The sequence below is a fragment of the Penicillium psychrosexuale genome, assembly GCF_028828465.1.
Source record: "Penicillium psychrosexuale strain IBT 29551 chromosome Unknown utg000001l, whole genome shotgun sequence".
Classification (NCBI taxonomy): Eukaryota; Fungi; Ascomycota; class Eurotiomycetes; order Eurotiales; family Aspergillaceae; genus Penicillium; species Penicillium psychrosexuale.
Genome location: NW_026643186.1, coordinates 1940403 through 1957574, shown reverse-complemented (window position 1 = coordinate 1957574; position 17172 = coordinate 1940403). Strand labels below are relative to the sequence as shown.

At 47.9% G+C, this 17172-nt stretch overlaps 8 protein-coding genes across 8 annotated transcripts; 5 read left to right on the top strand and 3 right to left on the bottom strand.

Annotated features, from left to right (window-relative positions):
- Positions 1-630: 630 nt before the first annotated feature.
- On the top strand, positions 631-2261 carry N7518_000756 (HesA/MoeB/ThiF family protein; the record flags this gene model as incomplete). The annotated part of the gene is made up of 3 exons (XM_057181684.1): positions 631-874; positions 944-1157; positions 1220-2261. 3 exons carry the CDS (start codon positions 631-633, stop codon positions 2259-2261), a joined length of 1500 nt encoding a protein of 499 aa, XP_057047034.1.
- Positions 2262-2402: 141 nt separating this feature from the next.
- On the bottom strand, positions 2403-2965 carry N7518_000755 (RlpA-like double-psi beta-barrel domain-containing protein; the record flags this gene model as incomplete). Its single annotated transcript, XM_057181683.1, has 2 exons — positions 2403-2757; positions 2853-2965. The coding sequence occupies 2 exons, from the start codon at positions 2963-2965 to the stop codon at positions 2403-2405; spliced, it is 468 nt and encodes a 155-aa protein (XP_057047033.1).
- Positions 2966-3690: 725 nt separating this feature from the next.
- Positions 3691-4070, bottom strand: N7518_000754 (uncharacterized protein; the record flags this gene model as incomplete). Its single annotated transcript, XM_057181682.1, has 2 exons — positions 3691-3848; positions 3986-4070. The coding sequence occupies 2 exons, from the start codon at positions 4068-4070 to the stop codon at positions 3691-3693; spliced, it is 243 nt and encodes an 80-aa protein (XP_057047032.1).
- Positions 4071-4279: 209 nt separating this feature from the next.
- Positions 4280-7768, top strand: N7518_000753 (uncharacterized protein; the record flags this gene model as incomplete). Its single annotated transcript, XM_057181681.1, has 6 exons — positions 4280-4446; positions 4507-4539; positions 4599-5946; positions 6000-7126; positions 7182-7541; positions 7609-7768. 6 exons carry the CDS (start codon positions 4280-4282, stop codon positions 7766-7768), a joined length of 3195 nt encoding a protein of 1064 aa, XP_057047031.1.
- A 279-nt stretch (positions 7769-8047) lies between these two features.
- Positions 8048-9138, top strand: N7518_000752 (uncharacterized protein; the record flags this gene model as incomplete). Its single annotated transcript, XM_057181680.1, has 3 exons — positions 8048-8440; positions 8548-8928; positions 8992-9138. The coding sequence occupies 3 exons, from the start codon at positions 8048-8050 to the stop codon at positions 9136-9138; spliced, it is 921 nt and encodes a 306-aa protein (XP_057047030.1).
- A 1603-nt stretch (positions 9139-10741) lies between these two features.
- Positions 10742-12523, top strand: N7518_000751 (uncharacterized protein; the record flags this gene model as incomplete). The annotated part of the gene is made up of 3 exons (XM_057181679.1): positions 10742-11002; positions 11071-11820; positions 11873-12523. The coding sequence occupies 3 exons, from the start codon at positions 10742-10744 to the stop codon at positions 12521-12523; spliced, it is 1662 nt and encodes a 553-aa protein (XP_057047029.1).
- Positions 12524-12814: 291 nt separating this feature from the next.
- N7518_000750 (uncharacterized protein) lies at positions 12815-13757 on the bottom strand (the record flags this gene model as incomplete). The annotated part of the gene is made up of 2 exons (XM_057181678.1): positions 12815-13186; positions 13242-13757. The coding sequence occupies 2 exons, from the start codon at positions 13755-13757 to the stop codon at positions 12815-12817; spliced, it is 888 nt and encodes a 295-aa protein (XP_057047028.1).
- Positions 13758-15005: 1248 nt separating this feature from the next.
- Positions 15006-17026, top strand: N7518_000749 (putative MFS hexose transporter; the record flags this gene model as incomplete). The annotated part of the gene is made up of 9 exons (XM_057181677.1): positions 15006-15172; positions 15226-15351; positions 15401-15504; positions 15567-15713; positions 15766-15876; positions 15936-16267; positions 16318-16420; positions 16483-16720; positions 16774-17026. The coding sequence occupies 9 exons, from the start codon at positions 15006-15008 to the stop codon at positions 17024-17026; spliced, it is 1581 nt and encodes a 526-aa protein (XP_057047027.1).
- Between the last annotated feature and the right edge of the window lie 146 nt (positions 17027-17172).

Sequence of the window (17172 nt, the reverse complement as noted above, 5' to 3'; positions counted from 1 at the left end):
AGAATAGCATCCTTTTACATATCGAGAAACTGGCCGTTGGGGCTCCAGTTCTTTACTTTTTTGATACTGGCTTGTATGCTGTAAACATTTAGGGGTGCTGACGGAAAAACGGTGGTAAGGCGAATGTATATGTGGCAGAAAAATCTCAATAAATTCTCTAACTCTCTAAAAATGACAATAGTCCTAAAACATGACAATCTTGTGGACAACTTAGTAATCAAAACAAACAAAACAAAATGAAAGGATGTTTTTCGGGCGAAAAACCATCCTGGTCAGTCACGTGACCCAACTGTATCAGGGATGAAAAATGACAGTATTCATCCTAGATTCTGACAGGTGCTTTTATGTGGAGCACTTGTGAAATGTTCAAATTATGCATGAAGATGAACTAGATGATACAATCCATACATCTCCCGCACTTATTGGGGTAAATTCGGACCCAATATGTACATTTCATACGACAATTTGACGGAGATTTTGACGTTAGAATACAATATAAGCTCGTATACCTCTCGAGGTCTACAAAAGACATCATCGCAGATAGCCCCACAATAAATACCGCGGGGAACTTTGAGATTTCCTTCCCACGCGTCAATTTCTTTCTCGCACGCGTTGATGCTAACAATCTCGATGGGATCTCCCGACCAAATATGCGCTTCTTTGCGCGCCCAGATTATTGTGGCAGAAGCACAACTTGCTGGGCTCAAACGCGACCTTGCAAACGCCGAACAAGCGGCGCGATCGGAGACCGCAACGATTGCAGAAACCCAGCATGAGGAGGACCAGAATGGCGAAGAAAGACGATGGCCATTGCTTCAGGAAGAATATAAGCGATATGGGCGACAAATGATTGTTTCGCAAGTTGGTTTGAAAGGTAAGATACGGCTACGTTTCGGCGGTTGGTTTGAGCAGTAGGACTGATGGCAATTTCAATTAACCACAGGTCAACTTAAACTCCGATCGGCCAAAGTTCTGCTCGTTGGAGCTGGGGGTCTGGGATGTCCAGCTGCGCAGTATCTCGCTGGTGCTGGTGTTGGCACCATTGGACTCATCGATGGGGATACAGTCGAGGTGTCGAACCTCCATCGCCAAGTGCTACACCGAACGAAGAATGTGGGAAAGTACAAGGTTGATAGTGCGATTGAGTCTTTACGAGAGTGAGTGGATCCGGATAGGAGTACTGAGCTCGGCGCTGACGACTTCTTGTGGCATTCACCAGACTGAATCCTCATCCCACGTATATTGCCCATCGCACACATCTCGCACCTGAGGAAGCACCTACGATATTCAAGGACTATGACCTTATTCTCGATTGCACAGATAACCCGGCGACGCGTTATCTGATCTCGGACACTGCAGTGCTTCTTGGAAAACCATTGGTCTCTGCGTCCGCTCTGCGCACCGAGGGCCAGCTGATGGTGTTGAATAACCCGCCCCGACCACCGGGCGACAAGACTGGAGGGCCATGCTATCGATGTGTGTTCCCGAAACCGCCACCGGCTGATAGCGTGGTCAGTTGTGCAGATGGAGGTATTCTGGGGCCGGTTGTTGGGACGATGGGCGTTCTACAGGCCCTAGAGGCGATCAAAGTTATTACTGCACCTGAGGTTGATGGAGGTTCAAATTCGACGACATCTTCTCCACGGGATCCCCCGTATCTCCATATCTTCTCTGCCTACTCATCGCCCCTATTCCGCACAATCCGTCTTCGTTCTCGCCGGGTCAACTGTGCTGTGTGCTCTGCCGAGCCAACGGTGACACTAGATACAATCAGGTCAGGTTCAATGGACTATGTATTCTTTTGTGGATCCGCAAATTTACCCTCGCTACTTGGTCCCGAGGAACGTATCTCTGCCCGAGAATACAATCAAAGACACCCGAACGTCACCTCCTATTCGTCACAGCTCTACACCATAATTGACGTCCGAGACGAAACTCAGTTCGGAATCTGCAGTTTGCAGAATAGCATCAACATTCCTATCTCGAACATCCTTTCCTCAAGTTATCCCACTGCGTTACAAAAGGCTGATGATGAGCAACAAGCTGCGCAAGTACCTTCTTGGCTACCGTCCGAGGTTGCATCATTTGAGTCTACAAACCCAATCTATGTCGTATGCCGTCTAGGAAACGACTCGCAGATTGTCGTCAAGAAAATGAAAGAGTTAGGACTAGATCAGCATGGGAAGAGATTCATTGGTGACATTCGCGGAGGACTCCGATCATGGAAAGAACAAGTGGATTCCTCGTGGCCCGAATACTAACTCAACCAGCCCGCTATATTCCCACGCGGAATCTCTGTCCAAAACTCATATCTTGTCCTGGTTTTACCCATCAGCCAGCCTCCAGGGTCCATCCGCCTCACAGTCAATGATGTTGTGAGGATTACCACATCATGGCTCTATCTATATCCACCACCAATCAGTGTGAACGCGACCCTCATCGAGGTTACCGAGTGTCTCGAAAACACCACGGCTGACGTCGATGTCAAACTCATCACATCCCTCACAGCGATCTACTAGAGTGACATCAATACCCCTGTCACCCCGTTGGATGTGGATCAACCTGCCACAAAGTGGATTGTGGTTGGGGTTGCCGTCTACATTCGCGCGGTCAAAGACAACACGAGAGACGGCACAGATGTGGTCTCCCCCGTTATTAAACCAGCCGCAGGATCCAACCCCGGTCTCATACCAGGTTAGATCACCGTCAAATGCCTGGGTTGAGACGGGACTGTGTGTGTTGTTCCGCTGGCTAGGACTTGGATCAGAGTTAGCATGGACCTCGATGGATCGTGAATGTTAAAACAGGAAGAGGAATCAAAAGGACGGGCAAGTCCGGGTCTGTTTACTCACTCGCCGAGATCATGAGAAGTGATGCTTTCATGAGGATCAACGGGAGCGCCAATAGCCAATCCCATGAAGAGGAATGCCATCATGGCAATGTCGAAAATTGGGCTGGATATCATTGTCGGGCCGTCTCCTTCTTCTTGCTTTCCAGCAAAGACAGTGGTTTTGGCAGTAAATCTGAAACTGAAGCAGGGAGGTTTCAAACAGCGGCCGAATTCGCTCGGTCTTTATATCATTTCTTTCCAGGAAGAGTTCTTATGCTCGGACAATGTGTGTACTTACGCTCATCTAAATCCCGCGGAGTATCAGAGGCAAGAGTAAAGAAATCGATCGGAGTAACTTGAATGGCGGAGTGAATGGAGTGTTTTGATGGAATTGTAAGGCTGTCGCCATCTGTATATCGGAAACAGAGCAGCATTGATTTTGAACATTGTCGTTTATTTCATTATATCCATTATTTGGCGCAATCTTTCTTTCAAAATCTCCTATAGAGACCATTATCCAGACCTCAGGACATTTTCAAGCTTATAATGTACGAAAAATCGGAAGATCGGAGGAAGCAACATAACCCTAAAAGGAGGGATACACTCGGCGATTCATTCGGCATAGAAGACACTTTAGATAGTTAGGACAACATTAGGCCTAGTTCCTTGATGTGTGGTCTACCTCTACGTTCCATATAAGTAAGTCCTTAAGATTTACCACCTTGAAGCAGAGCTGTTATATGTCTTCCCTGATTAATATCTACTTGGGTACTACTTTGATTCTACAAGAGAAGAACTTTGAGAAAGATCGCAAAAATCTGGAGCAATTTCAAGTTTGGAGGTTCCACCATCTACCATTGTCAGTACTTTGTATTCACTTCACGGCGAAAGTCGACGGTTTTCGCGAATTCGCGCCATATGGCCTGCATACCTTCGGCCTCAATCCCGAAACCGTGGGTAGCCGGGGGCAGATACCGGATGGCAGACTGATCCATAGGGTTATAACTAATGCCATCAGCTAGATGTCTGGGATAAAAGCGGAAGATGCCAAATATAGCAATGTTATTGAGTCTCTCTGACGAAGCTGAGAGAGTCCACGGGTAGCTAGCCTGACTAGCCAAGCATCAGCCAGGCACCAATAAGGCACTAACATACCAAGTTTAGTTATGCGGAGTGCATCCTCCTCCCCCACATATGGCAGCCAATCACACCAGGGCGGGGTGTACTGCAGGATCGGCATTTCAAACCGACTCCTTTGCTCTTTCGCATTATTCAACTAGACCTGGAGGTTTCTCCAAATCTGTCACATTTCCTGAACTCTCCCATTTTCCCCCATTTCTCAGATCCATTATTCTAAAGTCACGTGGGTGATGTCAAAACAACGCTCCTGAAGATTCGGATCTTTTGTTTTTGTTGCTGAGCCGAGGCCACTGTGTGACGGCGGTAAACATGGCGAACCCTCAAACTCATCAGTCGGGCTCATCCTTTGGGTCGATGCCGTCGCAGCAGGATGCGCAAGATGATACAAGCAAGAAGAAAACGTTATTCTTCGGTTTCGTCAAAAAAACATGGCAGAAGACGGGCTTGGACAGACCCACCATCCTCTTGATGATGAAGTGAGTTCAGGACCAAGCCTGCAATATGCCGCAGTTGAAAATCTCTAACAGCCACTATAGGGGCGGTATTCCACCAACTATAGCCGTTTCTATGTGAGTTACCAACCTCAGAAGTTCCCGGTCTGTCAGAATCAGTCTAACCTTTAGTCCAGCTACCAATCCATGGCTGTTGCCGACGAGTACACGACTTTAGGCTATCTCGTGGCTATCGTCTCGATTCTAGGCTTTGCGGTCATGCCCCGCGCAAAGTTTATCCAAATGATGATCTTTGACCTCTTGGCTGTCTCCATCGCAGCATGTTTCGCCCTGTTGACAATGTTCTCCAGTGTCCGGGCGCGCCAACACACCGCTACTGACTCTACTGATCCATACAATTCTTCCGCGTCCGCTGTTAGTTGTTTGTGGCTGTTCTTTCAAATCTGGATGGTTCACACCTTCCGCGCCAAAAACCCACAGCTGCAGTTCCCCGTGATTATTTACGCGATTTTTGCAAATATTGCTTCGGTATACGCGCCGCAAATGAAGACTATGACAGCTGCGTTCAGTATGGTGAGCCAATTGCTTAAAGCCTTCATTACTGGTCTCGGTATTTCAACAGCGACGTCGCTGTTGATCCTTCCTATGACGTCACGGCAGGTCGTCTTAAAACAAATGGCGAGCTACATTGGCGGGCTTCGCTCGGGCTTGCATGCTCATGCTCTATACTTTCAATCATTGGAAAGGGATGACATGTTCGGTCGCACAGAGACCTATGATGACGCCCGTGAAAAGTTTGGCAAGAAGGGAAAGGTCTACAGTCCCGAGGCAGAAGCAATCCGTGGTGCAGTCCGACAGATCACGGATATCCACGCCAAACTCCACGGCGATCTCACATTTGCGAAGCGTGAGATCGCATTAGGGAAATTGGGACCAGACGATCTTCAGGCGATCTTCCGTCACCTTCGCCAGATTATGATCCCGGTTGTGGGGCTGAGCTTCGTGGTGGATATCTTTCAGCGCATGTCAGACTATAACAGATGGAATAAGCCCATTGATTTAAATGAGCCTGTAGTCCCGGAGGATGTCCGACGGCGGGTTGTGCATGAGTGGAATGAGATCATGAGGGCGGTACACGATCCCTTCGCTGTAATGATCCAAACTATTGACGAGGGATTACTGCATACGTCGTATGTTTTCAGGCTAACAAAGACCCCCAAACGCAGAGCTACAGCGAAATCTGAAGATGACAATTCAACGGAGCAAGACAAAGATGTGGAGGCCAGAGCCGAGAACACTGCTCCTGGGGAAAAAGCATTTATCGAGTATTTTGAAAAGAAACTTGGCGAATTTGGGAGTGCAAAACGCCTTGCTTTGCAGACATGGGCCGAGGAGAAGGGTGTCACACTCCCGCCCGACTTTTTCGACAACCCTGCTTCTGCTGAAATGCCGACCGCCGATTTGTTGGATGCATCAGCTACGCAAAAAGAGCGAAGCCAGCGGCAGCTGTATCTATTTCTCTACGTAAGCCTTCGTTGACCACCCGCTCAATATGCTCGAAGCTAACATACACTCAGATGGAACAATTGCTGTACTCCACCGGTCAAACTGTGCTTGACTTTGTCCGTTATGCCGATCATATTCAGGCGAAAGGGAAGCTATCAAAGAGTCGACTCATCATTCCTGGTGGTAAGCGCGTGTGGAAGTGGGCCAAGTCCTTTTTGAATCCGGAAGATCACGAAGATGATAATATGGGTGACATTCATACACAAAACAACATCCTCCAGCTTGGAGAGGCGTATAAACTTCGTAAAGACCCCGAGCACCTGCCACCGACTACTCGTTTTCAGAAGATTGGGGACAAAATTCGTGTCATTCCATGGTTTCTGCGCTCGTTCGAGTCGACTTATGGCTTCCGTGTCGCATGTGCCACCATGACTATTGCAGTCATCGCCTTCCTACGTGATACCCAAACCTTCTTTACTGCGCAAAGACTAGTCTGGGGTTTGATCATGGTCAATCTCAGCATGTCTCCCACCTCGGGACAGAGCATTTTCAGTTTCGTGTTGCGGATTTTGGGTACATTCCTTGCAATGGTAGCCAGTCTTCTAATCTGGTATATCCCAGGTAAAAGTATACCTGGAATTATCGTTTTCCTGTTTATCTTTGTCTCCATTGCCTTCTACATCCCCATCAAGATGTTCCGCTTCCGGGCTGTGGGGATGATCAGCATCATCACGACAACCATGATCGTTGGTTATGAGCTTCAAGTTCGCCGAGTCGGGGAAGCGGTCGCGACATCCAATGGACAGACCTTTTACCCAATCTACCTCTTGGCACCTTATCGGCTAGCTGTTGTGGCGGGCGGTATCGCTGTCGCATTCATTTGGACGTTCTTCCCATATCCAATCTCCGAGCACTCAGTTCTCCGTCAAAGTCTAGGAGCATCGTTATATCTTCTGGCGAACTACTACTCTATCATTCACGAGACAGTCTCCGGTCGCATGCGTGGTGACGAGGGCGAACGTTTACTCAAGACCTCTCCGGGTCGCAAACTTGAGAAAGCGCGACACAAAGTGTTCGCAAAACAGATGCTTATGCTAGCCGGTTTACGGACATACTCTGGATTCCTTCGATGGGAAGTCCCGGTCGGTGGTCGGTTCCCAAAAAAGCAGTATGATTCGATTATTCTCTGTGTAGAAAAGTATGTTATGTGCCCCCACGGCCTTTCTACGTACTAACAGTCCTTATTTTTCTAGTATCGTGAACTACCTCAGCTTGCTAGGCTACGCATCTGATACCATCATGTATCTCGGTGACGGCGACAATCCTACAGATACCGCCTGGATGACCGATTTTCGACGGCTGTTCAATGCTGCTAAAGTGACGACCCACGAGGTCACATCTTTGCTTTGCCTTCTTTCTGCTAGCATTACAAACCGTCAGCCTCTACCGCCGTATCTCAAAGCACCCCGTCCGTATGGCTTCGCGAACCGCTTGAATGAACTTGACAGTGAACTTCTAAGCCTCCGGCACATTGCGGAGCCGGGATTCGCGGCTTTTGCAGTTCTACAGATCTCGACCCGTTGCATTGTCGGTGATATGGACAGATTACTGCGGTAAGCTTCTAATAGAAATTCCTTTGTTAAACCAGGCCGGGCTTGCTAACAGTGCTATTCATTCTAGGCTTGTCAAGGGCTTAGTGGGCGAATTAGACTTCTCTTTCCATGCTGTAAGCACAGGAGAGTCAATGGCTGAGTCGCGAGTGACTTCTCGGGTGGGATCAAGGGTGGATTTGAGCGGGTACGCATCATCACAACCTGATGATCGGCACAAGAACGATTGATGTATTTTTTTCCTTTTTCGTCTCTTCATGATAGGCAGCTTTTCTGTACATACATATCTGGACGTGGCATGTACATAATGAGATGGCGGACATCATTATATCATTCTTTATCAACGGAGACTCGTACAAATCACCGCGGTTGATTTCCCCCTCAACAATACCCCGCAATATGCTTCCCCGCAGTCGGATCAACATCACCACATACCCCGACTTGCAAAAGACGCTCACTTTTCTTTTTTCCTTCTCAATTGTCGTGCCTCCATGTAAAAAAAAAGCAAAATGATTGAAGTCAAAGTCGACCAAGCTCTCTTCTCCCAATCTGCCGGTAAAACAGTCCTAATAACCGGTGCAGCCCGCGGGATCGGAGCCGCAACCGCGATCCTATTCAACTCTCACGGGGCCAATGTCATTCTCGCCGACCTCCCGCAGCTGCGAGACAGCGCCGAAGAAGTCATTCAGAAACAGATGGAATTCCCAAACCGCGCAATATTCGTATCTACCAATATCATCAATTGGGCAGAGCTAACAGCATGCTTCGAAACGGCGATTACCACCTTCGGAAAGCTCGACATCGTCATAGCAAACGCGGGTATTATGGAGTCTGAGGCGGTCCTGGACATGGACAACGTGGATGCGAACGGACGTCTTCTCGAGAGCCTGGAGGCGGGGAGGGTAATTGATGTCAATCTAAAAGGAACATTGAACAGTGAATTACCCCGTCATTTTCAACCTTCAATCGCAAGTTGAAACACAATTCCAGCTGGCTCACATGCTGACAGCATGCCTCCTCACTTAAAATAGCTCTCCGTTTGGGACTACACTATACAAACTGCTCCACATCAACCACAACAAGCCCCCAACCGACAAAGTCAATCTTGCTAGTTGCATCTACATCGAGTTATTTCGGTGGAACCGGTGTAGCCGCCTACGTCGCGTCGAAGCATGGCGTGCTGGGTCTTCTACGGGCGTGTCAGAATGTTGCGCGCGTACACGGCGTCCGGGTTAATGCTGTCGCACCGTTTTTGACACCAACCCATATCACGGCGGGCTTTGCGCGCAAATGGGATGAGGCTGGACTTGAGAAGAATACCCCGGATCGAGTTGCAGATGCTATTGCGTTTATGGCTTTGGATGACAAGCGGGAGGGGGAGTGTGTTTTGGTGAGAGATATCTATTGCAAGTAAGGAACTGGCATCGTGCTAATTCGCTTTCGGTTCGCTTAGGTTGCCGGTAAGTACCTCCGAGAGCTCGAGGGCCCAAGGGCAAAGCTATTGCCTTCGTGGTTGGGGGTGGATCTTATGGAGTTTATGGGTCAGGCCATGCAGTTCTTTGTTAGTATTGGGGGATATGTCTTGCCCAAGAAGTATTAGGGGTCACTCTCTCTTGCATCGCAAGGCAACATAAACACGGTAACGGCCCTACTAGACTTCAGGGTGGCATCATAGAGGGCCATCCACATCAAGGTTCATGCTGTGTCGATTTGCTTTGCGCATCTACTATTGTTCCATGTACTGGCACTCGAAGGTAAATCGGGGTTGTGTGATCCCCGACTTGAAGTACCTACAGTAGCATTATGCCAATAATCTGACCAAGAAGACCTGAGAGGAATAAATGTGAACTTTCAATTGCGAGTCAGGATTGTCGTAGCATGTGACTCCCTATCACTAATTACTATTAAATTACTAGGTGCTTTTCAGATCTCTGAATCTATGCCTTCACCAAATAAATCACCAAATAAATCTGAAGCCAAAGGTATAGCCTAGCGTTTCCCCGAGAATACAGCTTATTCTACATGGTGCCCTTCAACAACACATTTATACATATAATTTGGGCAGTGATATGACCACCCCCCCTTGGATCTGACCACCCCCTCTGCCTGAATTTTCAGTCACCGCCTTCTTAATTTGGATACCGCTTTTGTAAATAATATTAGACCGCAGAAGTTACCGCTTTGTAATCTTTTCTGCAGCAAAATAAGCTCTGCACTTTCCGGCCGAAAAGTCATACAATAGTATAAGACGGGAGATACCTGCAATTTGTATGTAAGCCCCTAGCAAAATTAAGTCACTTTTGTCACCTCAAATTTTGTACCTATCCTTCTTGTAAACTATACAAATGGTAGCTCGGGGAAGGAGCGAAAGTACAACTACGTATGGTAATCAGTTTGCAGGATCAATTTGTAGGGTAGATCAATATAGAGTCAATGAAATGTACCATTTTTTCTGATCAAAATGTATGTCTTTTTTATTTTTACTATATAAACCAGAAATGGGCAGAATATATGGCAGAAAAGAAAAACAAAGTTTGGAAACATGACAGAATTATGGGTGGTACCTGATTAGGAAGGCGGTGACTGAAAATTCAGGCAGCGGGGTGGTCAGATCCAAGGGGGGGTGGTCATATCACTACCCTATAATTTTGCGATACAACGAAGATCATATCACAAGTTAGGTTTGGCCCGAATTCTCATCCACGAATAGAAAAACTCCTTACGTCATTCACGGAATGTTCATTCACCTAGTTATATCACATCACGACAGCCAACAAGGGGTGAGGACGCTGGAATGCCAAACCGCAGTATGGTCCTGGCGCCCTTTAACCCATCATTCCTAGGGATCAGGCTCTGATACTATTCCGCGATAGAGGGTTTGAATAACGGAAGACCCAAATTTAGGACCAATAGCAATGGAGTTACTATGTATCCCTTCTTTTGTGGAATCTGCCTAAACGTCTCCATTGCAGGTTTCCCGACGACGAAGGGGCGGACGGGGACCTCCTATTACACAGCTCTTCTATCCCACGTTAATTGTGGGTAAACCATATAATTGGAGCTATGAAGTTCCCTGCGGGAATTTCTGTTCAGTTTCGATTGATGCCGCAGTCGACCTCAGAAACCACAATATCCAGGTCCCCGCGACGAACGACAAGTATATATTCTTGCAAGAATACTTTCGACGGCCAAGATCAAATCAAATGGGACGCCGTTCAATAGCCGAGGAAATTTACGATAATGAGTCGAAAATCAACTTCGGCGTACCGGACAGCGTCCGAAGTTTGGACGGTATGACACAAAACCCAGCACTGGGGAGCTCAATTCAACTGTTCGAGAGCGAACCCTCAGCCGAAGAACAACAAAGGCGATTCGAAGTGCGAGAATGGTTGGTCTTTATCTGTATCGTGATCCTGGCAATGATGGATTCGTTCAATGCGACAATTTTGATCCCAGCCTTGCCTGTATGTCACATGCAATACACCCGTGTCATTTAACATCTATAATAGAGCTGATCAAACCCTCAATCTAGGACCTTGCAAACAAATTTGCAGAGCCACTAGCAAGCACATTCTGGGTCAACACGGTATACCTCATTTTCAGCGCAAGCAGCCAACTCTACTTCACAATGATGAGCGATATTTTCAACCACGGGCCCATATGGATCATCGCCGTAGTCTTCGCAACAATCGGCACAGGAATCTGCTGCGGCTCAATGAGTCTCGCGGAACTAGTAGTTGGCCGCATGGTTCAGGGTATTGGCGGCGGCGGCGCAATGAGTCTGTGCTTCGTGGTAATGACCGATACGGCGCCTGAATCCATGCACTCGCGGTATTCATGTTATATCCTGCTAACGCGAATGTGTGGCGGCATTCTCGGTCCCGTTATCGGCGGCTTGTTTGTCGATTATACAGACTGGCGGTGGGCATTTTATTTCAACTTTATTTTCTGCGCGCTGGCTTTGCTGGCTATTCCGTTTGCTGTGGACCTTCGCGCATTGAAGTATATCCCGATGCGTAAATTGCGTGTTTTGGATTGGACGGGTGCTACTTTGGCCCTTTTAGGTCTTGGGGCTCTCCTAGTTGGCCTTTCTTGCGGTGGGACCTCCTATCGCTGGAAGGACTGGCAGACGATTGTACCTCTTGCGGTGGGCGTTGTGGTCCTTCTTGTGCTTCTGCTTTATGAGTCCAAGTGGGCTCTGTGTCCACAGTTCGGGAAGAGAGTGTTTCGGTCGAGGATGATGACTATGACACATCTAGGGTGCTTTTTGCATGGTTTTGTGGTTAGTAGACGTTTTCCTTGCATTCGGTTCGTGTTGTCTGACATCAGTCTAGGTCTTTGCTCACTTGCAATTCTTCCCATTATACTTCATTTCCACTCATTATATGTCCGCCACTTTGTCAGGCATCACCTTGCTAGCCATGGTGGGGCTTGCAATTGCGCCAGCCTCGGTGGTTGGTGTCATCCTTGCGAGAGAGTTAAGATGCACCCAGTGGATCATCTCCGGTGGTTGGGTCTTGACTTCCCTTGCGAGTGGATGCTCTATCCTTTTAGATAGCTCCACGCCGACCGTAGCGTGGATATTTTTGCTATTCACAGCAGGCCTTGGGCATGGTCTTTTGCTTTCGAGTTACAATGTTCGCATCCAGAATCTGCCTAAAGACAAGGATGATTCCCTGCCGACTCTACCAACAACCATGTCATACTACATGCGATCCTGGGGTATGGCGGTTGCGGTCCCTACTGGGGGAGTTGTGCTATTAAACCGCTTCGCCAATGGACTTGGCAGTGTTGAGATGAATCGAGACATAGTAAACTCTGCCAACGGATATCTCATTCTGATGAAGGATGTGAGCATGACAAGTAGACAGAGAGAGGCGGTTACAATTGTTTCGGTCGCGGCGTTTCAAGCGGTATGGGGTCTCATCACGGGTGTGGCTATCCTCGGGGGAATTTCATCTGGTTTCCTGTGGCGAAAAAACTGAATGTGAATAATATATGTGTCAGAATTAGAGGACATTGGATTTGTCGCAATACGGACATATTAGAGTAGCACGGAAAGCTGACCTGATAGAGTATAAGGAAGGATATGCAATGTAAGGGTAAAAATCCAACGTATCATTTGAACTGTGGTAAGAATAACTCGGATTTTAGGCTAAAGGCTAATTTGACATAAGAATGAAACACCATTTCTCGGCTAGCGGAAAGACAATCAGGCTGGCATGGGTTGCTCCGTGATGTTTATACTTTCCCGCTAACTTTCACTCGATTGGCTTTTATCCTCCCGGAATGACGAACTCTCGCTTCCCGTTGATTTTCCAGCCAGGAAGCCTGTCTTTACCAAGCATATCTAGTGTCTTCTTCTCGACCAGACTGTATTTGGAGGGATCGTTCCGGTCAAACTTGAACGGCTGCTTCAAGGCTACTGGTGGGTTGGTGATAACGCGTGGGTGTCTCAAGCTGTTGACAGAAATCGAGTGACACATCAAAGGATGGAGAAGAATCACATCGCCCACTTTACCAGTCATCTGGTGGAAATCGCTGCAATTCATAACGATATCCGAGTAAAAGGGCGTATCTGCGGGGTCCCCAACAGGCTCTTGGCCACGGGGGTACATATACGGTGTCACGCCCTCAGGATGCTTGTACTAGAAACCCGAGTCAGAAATATTTAAAAGTGGAACAGGAGGCTTAGGTACATACCAGATGCTCGGCAACATGTTTCATCGCCTCAGGGGCGATCATAGTGCCACCTGCACGATCCTGGATATCTGTAAATAGTGGTATAACGAGCAAGGCCTGTTCAGGCGAATCAAGAAAATGCGTAAAGAAGTCGCCATCGACATGCCATCCCGGCAGATCAGCAGGATGGGGCCATGTACCCTCGGATTCGGGAGAGCCGAGATTGACGATCAAGGCATCGTCCCAAGTGGCTGATTCAGGGGCTACACGGTCTTCGCTGCCGAGAAGCTCACAGATGGCCGCCCATGCCTTGGGAGCGAAGGTCCTGACCGGCTCTTCCTTGGTGCCTTCCATGTGGGTAATTTCGGTTGTCCAAGTCGAATTATCCATTGGTGACATACCGAGTCTAGTCCACACATTGCCTGCCCATTCGGTTGCTTTCTCTCGCGAGAAACAGTCCGGTAGACGCACGTACCCATATCTCATGAAGTGATCGATTTGCTCTTGTGAGAGCTTGTATTTGGGTTTAGCTGCCATTGTGTCTGGGCCCTCCGAAGTGGGGCTACAGCATGAGCCCATAATTTAAGAATGAGGGACATGGTTTCGTGCAATAGTGGCAGTTTGGCAGTTACCTACTTGAGGAAGGTGCTTGCTGTTATGTGATTGGCTCCATTATTCTGCCGATCACTCGGACCGGACCAGTGATAATCCGTCCCTTCCTGCCACGACTGGCTGAAAAAGGAAGCGGTGAACTCGGGTTCTCCTATTATTTGATATTCGTATTCCTCTTCTTCAATGATGTCTGCTTGGGGAGCTGAACAAGATTTATTGTGCCATTATTCGCGTAATAAATGACGTTGCCAAGATATGAATTCCGGCTAAACAGTCAAGCCTAGTACTAGTGCATGACCCCGCAAATGAAGAATGCTCCCGGGTTGCTTGGCATCACCACTCACACCACCTCATTTCATTTTCTTTCAGGTGGCGTCTAGGCTAATATGGTTACTCAATTCGACACGGAGCGTGTCAGTCGGATCCTGAACGTGTTTGGCATACAGAGATCCCCAACACGAATCACCCGGAACCTTGAACAGGAACAGACCAAATGATAACACCTGACCCAGCTTATACCTCAAATGAACACGGAGGGATATAAATTATATGCGCTGCCTTCCCCGGATTTATCAATTTGTGGGCCTCGGCCCGTCTAACCTACGATTGTGGGGCCGAACGGCATTTGTCTCGTGTCTAAAGAACGGACCATGAACACGCGCTACATACCCAAGTACTCAAATAAGCGAGGCAGTTGAGATCATGCGACTAGGCTGTTATAGCCAATCCAACTGCATCGAATTTTCAAAGCCGTGGAATTAGCCTAGGCCTAAAGAGATGGAACGTTTTCGCTCTACTAGCATCCCCATTACGGCAAGGTCCGTCTGCCATACCTCCAATCTGGTTAGTCTGTGCATGGATATGCGTTCCTAGCCCCAGCGCTACACGGAACCCATTCTAGTGTCTTGGGAACGCTTCGGTTTCTTTATTTTTATCTTTCCCAATGTGGGAGAGCTGTCGATCCAAGCAACTCAGCCAAGACATCAATCCCCAGTAGCCGGTTAATATCACAGCTTATTATCCCCGATGGCAAATCTGAATTGCTTAAAAACTCCAGCGGAGCCCCCCTATCTCCACATTCCTCTGCCTTGTTCTTTCACAAGTTCGGGGAACAGATCACCTTTCTACCCATATATTTCAGACATCGCATTCTAGGTAGACTCTACAGACAACATGGGTATTGCTGTCGGAGCTTCGACTCTGCAGTCCGATTTGGACGCGACCCAAGCTGCAAAGCCTGAGTTAGAGAAGGTTAACTGGTGGCAAGAGCCTGGTCTCCGAAAGCTTTATTGCTGGGCTGCAGTGCTTTGCATCGCTTCTGCTACCACTGGATATGATGGGTAAGCATCACAGCTCTGTGGAATATGTATAGAGCTGACGGGGCCTTCCATAGAATGATGCTCAACACCTCCCAGAATTTGGATACATGGCAAGTGTACTTCGACGAACCCAGTGGCGCCAAGCTGGGATTGATGAATGCAATTTACCAGATTGGTAGTCTTGCCAGTTTCCCTTTTGTGTAAGTTTTCTTGCACTGAATAAAATGCAAGCTCGCTGACTCGAATTAGGCCATTCATCGCTGACAGATGGGGACGCAAAATTCCCATTGTGATCGGATGTGTCTTGATGATTCTTGGTGGCTTGCTTGGTGCATTCTGCACAGACTATGGAAGTAAGCTTGGCCATTTTATATCCTCCTGTGGTCAGGTCATTATATTTACTGCTCCTATTTAGTGTATGTCGCCGGTCGGCTACTCCTCGGGTTCGGAAACAGTCTGGCTCAGATGGCATCCCCGGTACTCCTCACCGAAATCTGCCACCCCCAACATCGCGGAAAGGTCACCACTATCTACAACTGCTTGTGGAACTTGGGGGCACTAGGTATGGATCCTTCTAGTCAGCATCCGGACACTAGCGTGCTAATTAGGTCTAGTTGTCGCATGGCTTGCATGGGGAACGATGTATATTCCGAATGATTGGTCGTGGCGCAGTTTGACTCTGCTGCAAATCTTCCCAGCTGTCATTCAGATTGTCTTCATCTGGTGTATGTTTCATTTTAATTCTTATCCTGGATTTAATCCAGGGGTGGCTGACCATTAATAGGGGTTCCGGAATCTCCCCGTTGGCTCGTATCGAAGGAACGGTACGAAGAAGCATTGGACACACTCGCCTACTACCATGCGAATGGAGATAAGAACAACGCCACTGTTCAATTCGAGTACCGCGAGATTAAGGAGACTATCAGCTTGGAGATGCAGTTCGAGAAGAACAGCAGCTATTTGGACTTTATGAAGACCAAGGGCAACCGTTATCGTTTGGCACTTCTGATTTCTCTGGGAATTATTTCCCAATACAGTGGCAATGCCTTGTTCAGCAACTATACCAATTTGATCTACAACAGCATGGGCATCACCGAACAAACGAAGAAGATTCCCGTTCGTGACCCCTTGCCCTTTTTAAATGACTCCTAGCTTACGTTTCATAGCTCAATGGTGGACAAACCATAATCAGTCTGATTGTTAGCGTTTCAAGCGCATTCTTCGTTGACCGAGTCGGCCGACGACCTCTTTTCCTGATTTCCACAGTTGGTACGTAGCAGTACCCTCCACGATAAATTTCAAAGGCTAACTTATCGACTCTCTCCTCTCAGGCATGGTCCTCATGTTCCTCGCATGGACTGTCGTTTCCTCCGTCTTCGAAAGAACCCAGGATGTCAAAACAACTGGCTACCCACAAGTCGTCTTCGTCTGGCTCTTCTCTATATTCTATTCCATTGCCTGGTCGGGTCTGCTCGTCGCATATGCGCTTGAGATCTTGCCTTACCGGCTTCGCGCTAAGGGTGTTATGATTATGAACCTGACGGTACAGGCATCTCTGGTTCTCGGAAAGTAAGTTTCCTGAATATATGTACCCGCTCTTTGGACGAAACTCACCATCTTAGTTACACCAACCCAATTGCGTGGGAGAATCTTCCTCACCACTGGAACTTGTCGCTGATCTACACGGTCTGGATATTCATCGAGCTCTGCTTTGTCTACTTCTTCTACGTTGAGACCCGGGGCCCCACTCTCGAGGAGCTGGCCAAGATCTTTGATGGTGATGATGCCCAGGTGGCGCATGTTGATCTTCAGCAGGTCGAGAAGGAAATTCAGATTACTGAGAAAGGGTCGCAAGAGTATAGGGAACGTGCTTAATTGTGTCGTTGTGGAGATATATTCGTGGGGCATTTCAGTGCAGATTGTCGTCAGATAATAATATATTCGCTTGCTACTCACGAATCAATTTGAAATATTCAGGTATATTTAGGCACAACTAACTAGTTAAGCATCAATATTTAATA